This window comes from Propithecus coquereli, unplaced genomic scaffold (genome assembly GCF_000956105.1).
Source record: "Propithecus coquereli isolate 6110/MARCELLA unplaced genomic scaffold, Pcoq_1.0 Scaffold137, whole genome shotgun sequence".
Taxonomy (NCBI): domain Eukaryota; kingdom Metazoa; phylum Chordata; class Mammalia; order Primates; family Indriidae; genus Propithecus; species Propithecus coquereli.
The window spans coordinates 1,415,722-1,430,757 of record NW_012137969.1 but is presented as its reverse complement, the minus strand read 5'-3'; the positions used below and the strand labels follow the sequence as shown (position 1 = coordinate 1,430,757).

The following is a 15,036-nucleotide window of genomic DNA, read 5'->3' as shown; positions in this document are numbered from 1 at the left end:
GAACCCACAATACTGCCTTCAGGGAAAAAAAATGCTGGGCTGCAAACAGTGGGATAAAAACCAGTTCTTGCTGAGGTCCTGAGACTAACTTGAGGAGAAACCAACTAATAATAAAGAGTAGGTGTGGGAGGGGCTGTTCAGTTCACTTTCTGCTGGGGCTCTGTAGCTCAGTCACGTTCATGGAAGCAGGAGACAGACTGGATGCAGAGGGCAGGTGTTTAAATACAGCGTATTAATAGAAAATGTGAAGTGTAGTAAGGCCAACATATCAGGAGACACCTGCCTTTGAAAAGATAGTTTGTTACACACAGTTCCACGAGGAGGGGTTGGTATTCCCTGTGGAGCACTGGACTTGGCCAGGAAGGGGGTGTGGGCGTGTGAAGGGGAAATGTGGGCAAGGGCCTTTCCCGTGGTCTCTATGGCAAGGAACAGGCAAGGCAGAGGAAACTGGCTTAGGACTGGCCAGTTTGAGTAATCTCAGTAGCTCTGGGGCACAGGGGCTGTCCCCAGTTGTTTGGTACTTGGCCCTGGAGTGATTAGGGTAGGTGGATCGTGACCCCAAATGAATGTGAGAGCCCCATAGAGGTGGTTGCCCTGTGGGTTCTAGATTGGCTGGTTTGGATGTGAATAACACACTCCAGGGTGAGCTGTTTGCTATCTCTAGGAATTGGCTATCCCTTGTGTGGTGGGGAGTGGGGCGGGGTGGGGGGCGGTCCCTGCAACGTCAGCAAGACCCCAGATGTCAAAGCATCAGAATACAGAAAATAAAGACAGAGTTAATATGTTAATACAGTGGAGTAACCCCACTGCCCCATACACCAAGGTGTATGGGGGGCTGGAGTTAGAGCCTCGCCTCCTGGTGTAGAGCTTCGGCTTCTTTGATTCACATGATGGTGTCCTGGGGACCAGCAGAAACCACACAACCTTCTCCTAATTGCATGTAGTCAGCTCTCCTGCAATGCAGACCCTCAGGCACAGCACAAGGCACGATGGGTGTTTCCCTGTTGCTGGACAGCAGAGCTTCCTTTATCTGTTGCTTCCTGGACTCTATGTCCATTTCCTCACCTTCCTGGCCACTGTCCTCTCACTGGGGGTGTGTGTCCAGAACTGAAGCTGGTACCTAGCTGTGGTCAGGGTCCTGGCAGGAAACAAAATCATTCCAATGGTTTGAATGATGAGGCATGAACAAAGGGACTACTGCTAGCAGTGTAGGGAGGGTTAAGAGAATAGGAGGGCACCAGAGACTGGCACCAGGGGGCCATTACTGCCCCTGGACCAAAGGGACAAGAGGATGTAGGGTTATGGGGCTGTGAGAGCCAGAGCCAGGGAGGAGGGGCTGCCCGGCAGGAGCTGGAGTTATGGAGGGACCTGGGTGGAGAATGGACAGTTGGAGAGGCAAGCAGGGAATGGCCAGTGCCTGAAAATGGCTGGAACACTGGTTCTGGGGCACGTGGGTCGTGGGGATATCATTAAAATGCAGATTCTAGTTCAAGGGCTCTGGTTATGGACTCTGCATTTCTGATGAGCTCCCAGGTGATGCTGGTGCCCCAGCCCATGGTCTGCATTTGTTGTAGAGAGGATCTAGAAGTTATATACAGGCGAAGGAGAGAAATACACAAGGCAAGAGTTGCTATCTGTGTTGGTCTCCCAGGGCTGCTATAACAAATTATCACAAACCGGATGGCTTAAAACAACAGAACTGTATTCTCTCACAGTTTGGAGGCCAGAAATCTGAAATCAGGGTGTGAGAAGGGTTGTTCCTTCTGGAGCTCTGAGGGAGAGTCTGTTCCAGGCCCCTCTCCCAGCTCCTGGCAGCTGCCAGCAATTCTTGGTGTGCCTCAGCTGGACAAATCACTCTAATCTCTGCCTCTATAGTCACAGGGCCTTCTCCCTGGGTGTCTCTCTAGGCCCAAATTTCCTTCTTCTTAAAAGGACATCTGTCACTGGATTAGTGTCCACCCTAATCGAGTATGACATCTTAACTAACTATGTCTGCAAAGACCCTATTTCCAGATAAGGTCATACTCACAGGTGCCTGGGGTTAGGGTTTGGATATATCTTTTTATGCGGCATGATTCAACACACAACACTACCTAAACAAATCCTATGCGCAACGTGTCCAAAGGCTAAGGAATAACATTTCAGTCAGGACTTCTAGTGAGGAGCAGGATTACCAGGGGACCAGCGAGCAGGTGGGCAGTGTCCACCCCAAGGAGGCCAGGCTAGCTCGTTCTGCTGAGCCCTGCTGCTCCCCTACCCTAGATTGAGCAGAACCGCAAGCAGGAGGCCAAGCTGCTGAAGCTGCGGCGTGAGCTGGAGGAGGCGGCCCTGCAGAGCGAGGCCACAGCCTCCACGCTGCGCAAGAAGCACACAGACTCCATGGCCGAGCTGACGGAGCACATGGAGAGCCTACAGAGGATCAAGTCCAAGCTGGAGAAGGACAAGCAGGTGATGAAGGCTGAGATCGACGACCTCAATGCCAGCGTGGAGACGATGCAGAAGTCCAAGGTGAGGGCAGCCCCCTCCCACAGCCACAGGGAGGCCCCACTGCATAACCTAACTGTGCTTTGGTCTTCACATCTGTAACACAGGGATGGTAGTAATAATCCCCACCTCGGAGTGCTATTGTGAGGGCTGCAATAGGCCCTGGCGCATAATAAATGCTCAATAAATGTGCTGTTACAATTTTCATTTCATTAGTATAACTATGTCCTCATGGAGTTAGCAACCAGTAGGAGAAATAAGATAAATGCATACCATGCCACAATTCAAAGAGAAAGTGATCCATGACAAGAAAGAAAATGAAGTAAGCCATCCAACATGCATTCATTGAGCACCTACCTGGTGAAGAGCCCCTTGTGACACTAGGGAAGGTGGGAATCAAAGGTGAGCCGAGGTGATACCTCGGGGGTCCCTGACCCAGCAACTATTTGTAGTCCCCAAATGTCAGATACTCACAAGTCCCCAAACGTCAGATGCTCACAAGGCCTCTTCATAGTTCCAGTTTTACCTACAGACCCCTGTACTAATGCCAGTATTTTTCCTTAAATCAGCTCACTGCATTTTTTTATCGGGTATGGTCTGCAGGAGTCTGGAGGGGCTGTGAAAGGGGGATTGGCCAGAGTGAGGGGCTGTGCCCACCCAAAGGCTCTGGGTTTATACTGATAGAAAATGGTGAGCTGTTTGGAATTTCCGAGAGCGGAATGTTCTAGAAGGCCTGAGCAGGTATTCTGGGAGGTGCACAAGAGGAACAGACATGAGGAAGGGCAAAATTCCAGGGGGAAGCAAGGAGGGCTTGGCCTGCCCAACCCCGTACTCTTCCCCATGGTGTTCATTCTTTCTGAGCAGCTGAATGCAGAGGCCCACGTCAGAAAGCCGGAAGACAGCTTATCAGAAGTCAACGCCAAGGTGGCAGAGCTGGAGAGAAACCAGGCAGAAATCAATGCCATTAGGACCCGCCTCCAAGGTGAGCTCCCTCCCTGCAGCTTCCCAAGGAGTGGTGCATGGAAAGGAACAGGGATCCTGAAGGAAGCGGGAGGAAGCACACCTGGGTCTTCTCCCCAGCGCTTTCTTGGCTTTGCAAAATTCCCATCCAATCCCCTTGCGATGAGACAAGGAGATTTTATGCCACCTGCTGAGTATTCCAAGTAATGTCTTTACAATGTAAAACAGAGAACACTATTCATGGGTGTTTTTTGTTGTTGTTGCTTTTTGGCCAGCTAGAGTGCAGTGGCATCATCATAGCTCACAGCAACCTCAAACTCCTGGGCTCAAGTGATTCTCCTGCCTCAGCCTCCCAAGTAGCTGGGACTACAGGCACCACTGTGCCTAGCTAATTTTTTTCTATTTTTAGTGAAGACAGAGTCTTGCTCTTGCTTAGGCTGGTCTCGAACTCCTGGGCTCATGCAATCCTCCCACCTCCGCCTTGGCCTCCCAGAGTGTTAGGATTACAGGCGTGAGCCATATTCGAGGCATTTTTGTAAAAATTCTCTCACTTGCCCTGTCAGATCAGCAGGAGGAACATTGATGCTGACAAAATCCAATTTTCAAACATGACCCACATACTAATATAAAGTGAACATGCTTCAAGGATTTATTTAACTCATTAATAAGGGAACCAGAAAAATGGCAAAGCCTCTTCAAAGAGCATTGGAGAGGCAGAGATTTATACAGTCAGCTGGGAAATGAATGCTAAAATAAGTTAGATGCAAAACTGGTTAATGTCCACACACACAATAATACTGTAACCTCTGGGTTTAGTTTAGTTTTTCCCCCCTACCAGAAGAAATCCTTTGCATCTCTATGCCAAAAATAATCAGTAACTTATCATTACACAAGTTAACATCTAACTTTGCAGAGGCTGGGCTCTAATCAGGGGTAAACAGTAAGTCAAACAGAGGTGCATTCCCTTAGAGAACTAAATATTCCGTGGGCGGGCTGGGTAGACAGTGCTTCAGTGTGACATCGAGAGAACTTGTAGGCATCCTTTGGCCTTGTTTCTCACATTCTGAATACTTGTTAAAAATCAATATCCCAATTTGATGGATAAGAACAGTGAAGCTGAGGGAGATGAAGGGACTTAAAGAGTAGAACCAGAAACCCTTGCTCTTCCTCTTTGGCTCATGGACATTCCGGGGCTCTCAAAGTCATTCCACAAATGACAGGACTATAGGTTCTGGGATGGTGACAAATACATTTTATACCGTAAACACTCTGCTCCAAATTGCTTTGCTGTATCTCCTGACAGTTGGGAGCTGGGGGCTTTGTATCTGAGGCCCCTAATTCCATGCAAGTCACCTGGATGTTGGCAACCCCTGGGCGCTTTCTTCTCTCCTGGGCTCACTTACTTTGGGTGGCTGGCATAGTTGTTCCCTGCGCTCCCTGTTCCTGCTCAGTTGGCCAAGGTGCCATATTTATTTGGTACTTTAGAAGCAACACCCCAGGAGACTTAGGATTTGGCTGGGGAACCAGTTGCTCATCCAATATTTCTTCCATCCCTTCTCACCCAGCTGAAAATAGTGAACTGAGCCGGGAACATGAAGAATCCCAGAGTCGGCTCAATCAAATCCTACGGATAAAGACATCTCTGACATCGCAAGTGGATGATTACAAGAGGCAGCTGGATGAAGAGTCGAAGGTTGGTTTGGGGGTGGGGTTGATGGTGACAGAGCTGCCTCCTTAAAGGTTATAGGTTATGAAGAATTAGAAGGAACATGAAAAACAGGTGATACAATAGCAAGTAAAAATGTTAACTACAAAACTGTAGTGTGTGATGTGTACAACTAGATGAAATCACATATCCTTGTGGACGATAATAGGGTGAAAATAAGGAAAATGAAACCCTGATGGTTTGGATAGAATCATGTGTTGTTTTCCCTCTGTCACCTGCTGTCACTGTTGCACCAATGTTATGCATACCTAAGCGATGGCCCCGGGGCTGTAGAAAGCCCCCAGGGCTGCTGACTGGCTGATCTCCACAGTCCCGCAGCACAGCCGTGGTGAGCCTTGCCAACACCAAGCACGACCTGGACCTGCTAAAGGAGCAGCTGGAAGAGGAGCAGGGGGGCAAGTCAGAGCTGCAGCGCCTTGGTGTCCAAGCTCAACACTGAAGTGACCAGCTGGAGGACCAAGTACGAGACCGATGCCATCCAGAGGACTGAGGAGCTGGAGGAGACCAAGTGAGTTGTCACCCTTGTGCTGGGTGGGCAAGCACTGCTAAGGCCAGGACCAAGCCCAGGAGAAGGAAGTTCATGGGCACCTTTAAGAGGAGGACTGGGTTTCTGGGCAAAGGAGCCCACTTTGGGCCCTCAGCAGAATATTTTCTGCACATACCACCAACCTCAGAGCCTCCCAAGTAGCTGGGACTACAGGCATGCGCCACCATGCCCAGCTAATTTTTTATATATATTTTTAGTTGTCCAATTAATTTCTTTCTATTTTTTCAGCTCGGAGAGGGAGGACAGAGTGTGCATGAACTGCAGAAGTTGAAGAAAAAATTGGAGATTGAGAAGGAAGAACTCCAGGTGGCCCTGGAAGAAGCTGAGTCTTCCCTAGAGGTAACCATGGGGCTGTTGCTGAGGCCTGGACCCTTAGCCAGGAACTGCATACCTTCTTGGCCAGAAAGACTGATGTTTATATTCCTGGTAGGTTGAAGAGAGCAAGGTGATCCAAATTCAGTTGGAACTGGCTGAGGTCAAAGCTGATATTGACCGGAGAATCCATGAGAAAGAAGAAGAATTTGAAGCTACGAGGTATGGAGCTGATCGAATGGGAGGCTGACTTTTAGCCAGTATGATGGTATAGAACCAGAAACCTAGGTCTCTGCCACCTACTAGTCATGCGACCTCAGGTAATTCACATGAACCTCTCTGAACCTCAGTTTCCTCATCTATTAAATAGAAATAATGATAGTGCCTTACACTAATGTGGCACTGGTTTACGAACACTTAAGCATAGAGTATTTTAGCCACGATGGCTAATGATGCTGAGCATCGTTTATGTGCTTACTGGCCATTTGTATATCTTCTTTGGAGAAATGTCTGTTCTTTGTCCATTTTAAAAATCAGGTTGTCTTTTTATAGTTGACTTGTAAGAGTTCTTTATATATTCTGGAAATTAGACCTTCATCATATATGATTTGCAAATATTTTCTTCCATTCTGTGGGTTGTCTTTTCACTTTCTTAAAGATGTACTTTGAAGCACAAAAGTTTTCATTTTGAAAAAGTATAATTTTTTTTTTTCTTTAGTCATTTATACTTCGGGGGGTCACATCTGAAGATCCATTGCCTAATCCAGTCACAAAGATTTATGCCTATATTTCCTTCTAATAGTTTTATAGTTCTAGCTCTTACATTTAGGTGTTTGATCCATTTTGAATTAATTTTTGTATATGGTGTGAGGTAAGGGTCCACTTTTATTCTTTTGCATCTGGATATCCAGTTGTCCCAGCACTATTTTTTGAAAAGACTTTTCTCCCCATTGAATGGTCTTGGTACCCATGTTGAAAATAGATTCATCATAATTGTGAGAGTTTGTTTCTGGATTCTTGATTCTATTCCATTGATGTATACTTCTATCTTTATACCAGGACCATACTGTCTTGATTACTGTATCTTTGTAATAAGCTTTGAAATTGGAAAGTGCGAGTCCTACAACTTTGTTCTTTTTCAAGATCGTCATGGTCATTCTGGGTCCCTTCCATTTCCATTTAAATTTTGGGATCAGTCTATGAATTTCTGTAAAGAATCAGCTGAAATTTTGATAGGGATTGTGCTGAATCTGTAGATCAATTTGGGGATTATTGCCACCTTAACAATAGTAAGTCTTCTGATCCATAAACATGTACGTATTCCCATTTAGTTAAATCATCTTTAATTTTTTTCAACAATGTTTTGTAGTTTCTGCTTATATTTATTTTTTAAGTGAAAGTGAATCACTATTTTGTTTGCTTTTGGGAATGTTATAATACCCTCTCCCATATCTAGGAATTGAACCATTCCAAGGTGCTGCAAATCCAGCAATGTGCATGCATGTGGTGGGCATTCATGGTGAAGCTGAGGTGAACATGGGATGGGGGTGGGGATTTCTGAAAAGGCAGGTGACAGGATCTTTACATGCCAACCATTTATTTGCCTCAGTTCAACAAATGTTTATTGGACACCTCATTACCTCCTTGGTCTTCTCCTATAAAAGGAGATTAATACAGCTTATATGAGGGTTTTATGGAAATATTTATTGTGTTGATTATAATATTATTATATACTAAATATAACCAATTAATGACTGTTGTTTTGAAGAGAGATATAAACCTGACTTATATGGCCAAAGCTCACATTCTATAATGGAAAAACCTGGGAATTTAGCATCTGCATTTGAATTATGACTCTACTGTATGCCAAATGGGTGGCCTTTTGGCATGTTTTTCAGCATCTCAGAGCCTCAGTTTCCTCTCAGAGCTGATCTGCATGTTAAATGAATTGAAATCACATAAGACACATGGAAAATATTCAGTAAATATGACCTTTCTTTTCTTTCCCTACAGCATGAGACTACCCCACTTAGTGCTTTAAGGGTTTGTTTAATTTCACAACATGGTAGCTGTATCTGGCTCCGCTGATACTGAGAGACCTCTTATCTAGGGAGGTTTGGCACAGACTGAACAGCAGGCCCAGTATACCAAAGTCTTCTCTGCTTGGACTTACAGGAAGAACCACCAGCGGGCAATCGAGTCCTTGCAGGCCAGCCTGGAGGCAGAGGCCAAGGGCCAGGCAGAGGCGCTACAGCTCAAGAAGAAGATGGAAACGGACCTGAATGAGATGGAAATCCAGCTGGACCATGCCAATAAGAACAACAGCGAACTTGTGAAGACACTGAAAAGGCTGCAACAGCAAATCAAGGTAGTAATCTGGGAAGAGAAGAAACTAATCACAAAGCAAGCTATCATCAGTCGAGCCTGAAGGCTTACAGGGTACTAACTTTGTGCATGTCGTCAGCAAGGATAAAGGCAGAAGAGTGAGGCCGCAGGGTGGCTGGCAGTCTAGGGAGCAGGAGACTTAGGGACTGTATAAACAAGAGGCCCCAACCACCAAAGTCCATGTCTGGGACAACTGGAGAGAGGGAAGAAAGGAGGAAAACATGAAGTTGGGCCTGTCTGAATTTTTAAAATCATTTTTGACTTACTATAAACTATTTCAGACATAGAAAAATAAAGAACATAAACTCATATACCCACCACTAGCCTTAAAAAATAAACACAAGTCCTCTTTATTGCCCTCCATCATCAGGCTGGTCTTTAAAGCATACATATATAGTAGCATCCATGCATTCAATACTTGTTCATTGGGGACCTGCCCTACCTGGGCACTGTTTTAGGTGCTAGGAATATAAGAGTAGACAAGACAGAAACACCCCTGCAGGTAGACATTAAGCAACAAATAAATTAAACTGTAGTATTAAAAATGATGATAGGCCGGGCGCGGTGGCTCACGCCTGTAATCCTAGCTCTCTAGGAGGCCGAGGCGGGCGGATTGTTTGAGCTCAGGAGTTCGAAACCAGCCTGAGCAAGAGCGAGACCCCGTCTCTACTAAAAATAGAAAGAAATTAATTGGACAACTAAAAATATATGTAAAAAATTAGCCGGGCATGGTGGCGCATGCCTGTAGTCCCAGCTACTTGGGAGGCTGAGGCAGGAGGATTGCTTGAGCCCAGGAGTTTGAGGTTGCTGTGAGCTAGGATGATGCCATGGCACTCTAGCCAGGGCAACACAGTGAGACTCTGTCTCAAAAAAAAAAAAAAAATGATGATAAGTGTTATGGAGAAATAAGAGGGCAGAGGAAGGAAGCCAGAGATTAGCCAGTGAAAGCATAATTGTCAAAGGTCATCAGGGAAGGCCTCCCTGAGAGGGCCCTGCTGAGAACACCAGGCACTCTGCCATCAGGAAAGGCTTGATCTCCTGTTAGACAAGTCCTGGGTCCTGGCCTAGCTGGGACTCGACCACGCCATGAACTCCCCTAGGGCATATCTGTGTCTCACTCTCTTTCTCTGTGGCCTCTACCCCTGCCCCCGCTTCTTGCTGAACTCTGTTCATAAAGGTGAGGGCACCCTCAGGCCTGGCCAGCCCAGGTTGTACCATAGTCCAGCCAATGGGCTCAGGCCAGGTCCTTCTGCCCTCTAGGACCTGCAGGTCCAGATGGATGAGGATGCCCGGCAGCATGAGGAGCTACGGGAGCAGTACAACCTGCAGGAGCGGCGCCTGAGCCTGCTGCAGACGGAGCTGGAAGAGGTGCGCTCAGCCCTGGAGGGCAGCGAGCGCTCCCGCAAGCTGCTGGAACAGGAGGTGGTGGAGATCACTGAGAGGCACAATGAGGTCAACATCCAGGTAGGTCAGTGGCTCCTGGATCAGTGCCTCTCGGACTCACACTCAGACACATTATTCCTGGGCTACTCATGACTCGAGTTCTGCTCTAAAACCCAGAGAGGAATGCAAGGGAGAGACCCTCAACCCACACAGAAGGCCAAGGGCCATTTCCTGTTGGAGGGTCTGGCAAGCATGTCTGGGAGAGGGTGGTTTTCTTTCCTGGACATGGGCAGGGCCATGCAGACTCCTGATAGTATCTTCATTCCTCCTCCAGAACCAAAGCCTCCTGGTGGTCAAGCGCAAGCTGGAGTCAGATGTCCAGCGCATCTCCAATGAGCACAAGGAGCTCATCAGTGAGTTCCGTTCTGCTGATGAGAGGGCCAAGAAGGCCATGACAGACGTAGGTGTTTGTGCCACCTGCTGCTGGTGGGCAGGGCCTGGACAGGAAAGCCACCCTCTCCCCTCGTGGGTCACTGTGAACTCGCTTGTGGTGTCCTGCCCAGCAGGGATGTGGCTCTGTCATGGAGGAGCCTGAGGCTTTTCTAAAAAGCCAAACATATGAAAGTAAGGAAGAATTACAAGCTACACATGATCATGTGAAGGATTACAGCATGAGGCCAGGGGACTCAGATCAAAAGGGCTCATCTGGGCAGGATTTTTGGCAATGAGCAGCATTAAAACAGCCTTGAGGAAAGAGCTAGGAAAAGGAAGATGGACACATGCCCAGGGGCTCAGAGGTGGATGTCAGCAAATGTGTCACCATGTGTGTTCACCCCAGCATCCCTTTGGGTGCTCACACCAACCTTGAGTGGTAGGTTCTGTTTATCCCCACTTTGAAGATGAGAAAATACAGATTTTATTGCCGGGCTTTTCCCACTTGATTAAAATTCCAGGAGTTCAAGAACACTGTTGGTCTTATGTGGCGCTACCTCCCAAGAGCACAGACCCATGCCTGGTACACAGTAGACCCTTCATGAATATTTGTGGAACGCATGCAAGAACAAGGGAGCTGAGGAGGGATAGGCAACTAACTTGCTGAAGGTTGCTCAGGGCTGGACACAGTCCTAAGTCTTCCAACTCCAGATGCTGTGCTTTTCCCGCCCTCCATGTTGTGCCCCTCATGGAGGTGGCAGCAAAGGGTTTGGCTTGAGTGCCCCTAGCTGGCAGGAGTCCGTGGGGTTAGGAGGCTTGGCTGGGGGTGCATGAGCCTCCCCCTCCCCATTCAGGGCACATGGGATCAAGGGGCACCCCCTCCACCAAACCCTAGCAGCTTGTCAGCAAGGATCCTTTTGTCAACCACTTGATTCCCCAGAGACTGGAAGATAAGGTCCCTCATCTCTCAAAGGTGCTACAAACTTGGGTAGCACCCAGCTCCAACTCCCACTCCTCCCTGCCCACAGGCTGCCCGCATGGCAGAAGAGCTCCGGCAAGAGCAGGACCACTGCATGCACCTGGAGAAAAATCAAGAAGAACTATGAGGTCACTATCAAAGACCTGCAGGCCAAGATGGAGGAGGCTGAGCAGCTGGCCCTGAAAGGAGGGAAGCGCATGATCATCAAGCTGGAGGCCAGGGTGAGGGCAGTGTCAAGCCAGCCAGGAGAGGGGAGCCAAAATCATGCCTTGCATTTGATGAGGAACTGGGTGGTACAAGTGCTATGAAAGAAAAGGAAACTGGGACAATAGCTTTAGTTTATTTATCCAAAGTTCTCCTCTCCTCCACCTCTCTCCCTGTCACCTTTCTCCCAGAATGCCTTAGCCTCCAAGCAGAGAAGTTCCCAATGTTTTCCTTCCTCTTATTATTCACTTAAAGAAAACCAGCTTTAGTCTTTACCCCAGCGTCAGTGATGGAAGGGCCCAGAAGGTTCAGTCGCCTTATCTGACCTCTGACTCCCCCATTTCCCAGAGGAGGAAACCTGAGGCTCAGGGGAAGGTGACTGTGTGGTGCCCACAGCATGGCCCATAAAAGGCAGAGCCTGGCTTTCCTGCCAAGGGCTCGTCCCATCACCTCCAGGCAGGAAGTGGATATTGCAGCCATGACAGCCACGTCCAAGGCCACTGAGCTCTGAAGTTCAATAACATGCATCCCCTCAGCTGCATTCCTCTCTTTCTCCCTCAGATCAAGGAACTAGAGACAGAGCTGGACGGGGAGCAGAAACAGCACGTGGAGACGGTTAAGACGCTGCGCAAGAATGAGCGCCGCCTCAAAGAGCTGGTGTTCCAGATGGAGGAGGACCACAAGACCAACCAGCTCGTGCAGGAGCTGGTGGAGAAGCTGCAGAACAAGCTGAAGGTCTACAAGCGGCAGATCGAGGAGGCGGTAAGTGCTCGACAGCTTCCCCATTCCTCACTCCCTAACGCTTGTTTCCCAGCCCAGGCCGCCAGCCTTGATTAGAATTAACCACGGGGAAAGAAGCAAGTATTGGCCCCAAGATGACTCTGTGAGGCTCATGTCCATGGCACCATGTCCTCAGTATTGAATGGGAAGGGGACCAGGCACTACACACCAGAGATAAGAACATGTAAAAACTAAAAATATTCCCCATGAATACCAGATTAACTAACATAACCACTGCAGCGGAGACCTCAACCTCGGGAAGGTCCTGCTGCCTCTGTCCTGCTTCTGTTGACCCTTGTGGCCTCTGGCAAGGACAACCTCTCCCTTCCTTATTTGATCCTCCTGCTGTTGAGGTAGGAAGGCTGATATTCTTAATCCATTTCACAGGCAAGGAAACAGACCCAGAGTGGACTATCTATGCTATGTTAGTAAAAGTCAGAATTAAAGTTAAATGGGCAGCAAACGGCAGTTTCAAGTCTCACCCCTGCACCACATGTCCTATATACTCCCCCTCAAGGACATAGATAGTGACTGCTGTCATTTGCTGCCAGTTCTGTGGCCACCATGTTGAATCCATCAGCTACCCGTGCACCTAACACTCTTACCAAAAGGCTCGATAAAGGCCAGCTGACAGCAGATATGGTTCTAACCAAAAAAATACTATTCTAACCAAAATGACCACAACTCTGCTGGGAAGACCAGGGGATGGGAAATGTATGGCAGGGGCTGGGAAAGTGCTAAATCCTCATCTTCTATAGTGGAGCACCAATAGATAATGCCTAAAACCGCAAATTACAGAAGCAGCAACAGAAGCACATTTTTACTTACAAATATTGACATCAAGGCCAAAAAGAATCAAATAAGAGTGTTGAAGGTGGTCATCCCTGGTGAGCTGGAACATGTCCCTCCCCACCCAGGACAGCTGATTTGTAAGAAGAACAACTGGACTCTTAGAGGTCCGAGTAGAACTCATAAAACTGCTCACTTAACCAGAACCAGCCAGGCTCATACCCTGTTTTCTGCCATGCGTTTGTCACAGGAGGAGCAGGCCAACCAGACCTTGGCTCGGTACAGGAAGACAGTGCATGAGCTGGATGATGCTGAGGAGCGGGCCGGCATGGCAGAGACTGCCCTGAACAAGCTGCGCACCAGACACCGTGTGGCCGGCAAGGGTATCACCTCCGTGGAGATCATCCAGGTGCCTAAGACAGGCTCTTCCAAAACCCTCTCTGAGGAATGAGGCCTTCCGTGCCCTAGGCCACAGCAGGTAGGTGTGGACTGCCGGAAGCTCACCTTCCCTGTACCCTCTTTGCTCCCAGCAGTGGTAGTATGCTACCCAGCAGGCACTCCATGCTCCCCAGCTTCCAGTCTTTGTCACACCCAATCTCATGCAACAGGAACCCCACAGCTCCCCCCACCTCTTCAGCTGCAGCTCTCCTCTCTGGATTCTCACAGCCTTGGGTGGGGTACTGTCCACCTGCAGACAGGTGCAGGTAGTCCTGATGTCCCCCATCTGGGTGGAAGGCAGTTTCCTTGTGTGATGATTCTTGATGCTAGACCTGAAACGTGGGTGCTTCGTACACATGCATTTTCTCTGGAGATCCATGGAGACATCCACAAGCTCGTGGCAATGTGTGTTCGTCTTTCACATCCCCCACAATATTATTCTTCACTGGGGATTTCATCAATATTGGTTGAATTCAGGTTTCTAATACTAACGAAATAATTAATAATCATAATCACAGCTACCATTTCTTGAGCACTGAGTGCAGGTGGGATTTTAGGGGGACAACTTAAAACAGTCCTTTCTTACTCCCTTCACTTCAGAACCAATCAAGGGAAAAAAACACTGGGGACAAATATATGAGTCAAAATACCAGTTTTATTATGCTGTAACTCTAGACTGAGGATGTGGCTCTAGTGTGCGTCCACCACGGGCATCCTCATCTTTGCCTCAGGATTAAAGATGCCTGTAGCACTGAACAACCACAGGCCAGCTCCCTGCGAGGCAGCCACTGCCTTGAGCAGAGGAACAACCAGAACTCATCATCCCTGAAAGTAGATCTAAAAGGAGAGACAAGATAGGGTTCAGCCTTCCTGGTTTCTTATTCCAAACACAAGATAAATCGTTCCTCCCCCCATGGAGAGAAGCAAGGGAAAGGTGAGGAGAGAGACAAAGAACATTATTCTAGAGCAGTGCTTCCCAAAACATGGTCTCCTGGACCAGCAACATCAATGTCACCTGGAGAGTTGTTAGAAATGCCTAGTCATAGGCCTGGCTCTAGACCTACAGAGTCAGCAGCTCTGGGGGTAGCTCCAGCATCTGTGGTTTAACAAGCCCTCCAGGGAACTCAGATGTGTGATCAAGTTTGACAGCCACTGCTGTAGCAGAAGTCTGCCCTTACAAAAACACAGAGCTGGGGATGGAGGTTTCACCTAGATTTTTTACAAGAGCCTGGCAGATGGCAGATGCTTCTCACTATTTTATTTACCCTATGACGTAGGGATAAATATCCCCATTTGTCAGGTGAGGAAAATAAACTCAGAGAATTTCATCATTTCATCAATACTGGTTGAATTCAGGTTTCTAATACTCCCTCAGATCATACAAACCCTGTACTAAGGAAAGGCAAGTTGTCTTTTATTTGAATTACCATGGAAAATTGATTTGGTTGCCTTCTGTGTGGGATTAACCAGGACAGCTAAAAATCCAGGACTTGGCTCAGATTGGGGGATAGGGGTGAGGGTGAAGCCTAAGTACCAACTTCCATGGATTCCAGAAATTATTTCTAGCCTTGTGTTCAAACATCTGGATGAATCAGCTATTGGTGAGGGTAAGGTTCC

General features: G+C 47.9%; 1 protein-coding gene across 1 annotated transcript in view; it reads left to right on the top strand.

The window, feature by feature from the left end:
* The window catches only part of LOC105805926 (myosin-7-like), a 49,637-nt gene extending 36,205 nt beyond the window's left edge, over window positions 1-13,432 (top strand). The window contains 14 exon segments of the mRNA XM_012638893.1: window positions 2,263-2,508; window positions 3,349-3,466; window positions 5,010-5,137; window positions 5,481-5,585; window positions 5,587-5,678; window positions 5,915-6,056; window positions 6,148-6,251; window positions 8,205-8,397; window positions 9,675-9,878; window positions 10,132-10,257; window positions 11,258-11,314; window positions 11,316-11,429; window positions 11,974-12,174; window positions 13,232-13,432. Of these exon segments, the coding sequence (XP_012494347.1) occupies window positions 2,263-2,508; window positions 3,349-3,466; window positions 5,010-5,137; window positions 5,481-5,585; window positions 5,587-5,678; window positions 5,915-6,056; window positions 6,148-6,251; window positions 8,205-8,397; window positions 9,675-9,878; window positions 10,132-10,257; window positions 11,258-11,314; window positions 11,316-11,429; window positions 11,974-12,174; window positions 13,232-13,432 (2,031 nt within the window).
* The last annotated feature ends 1,604 nt before the right edge of the window (window positions 13,433-15,036 follow it).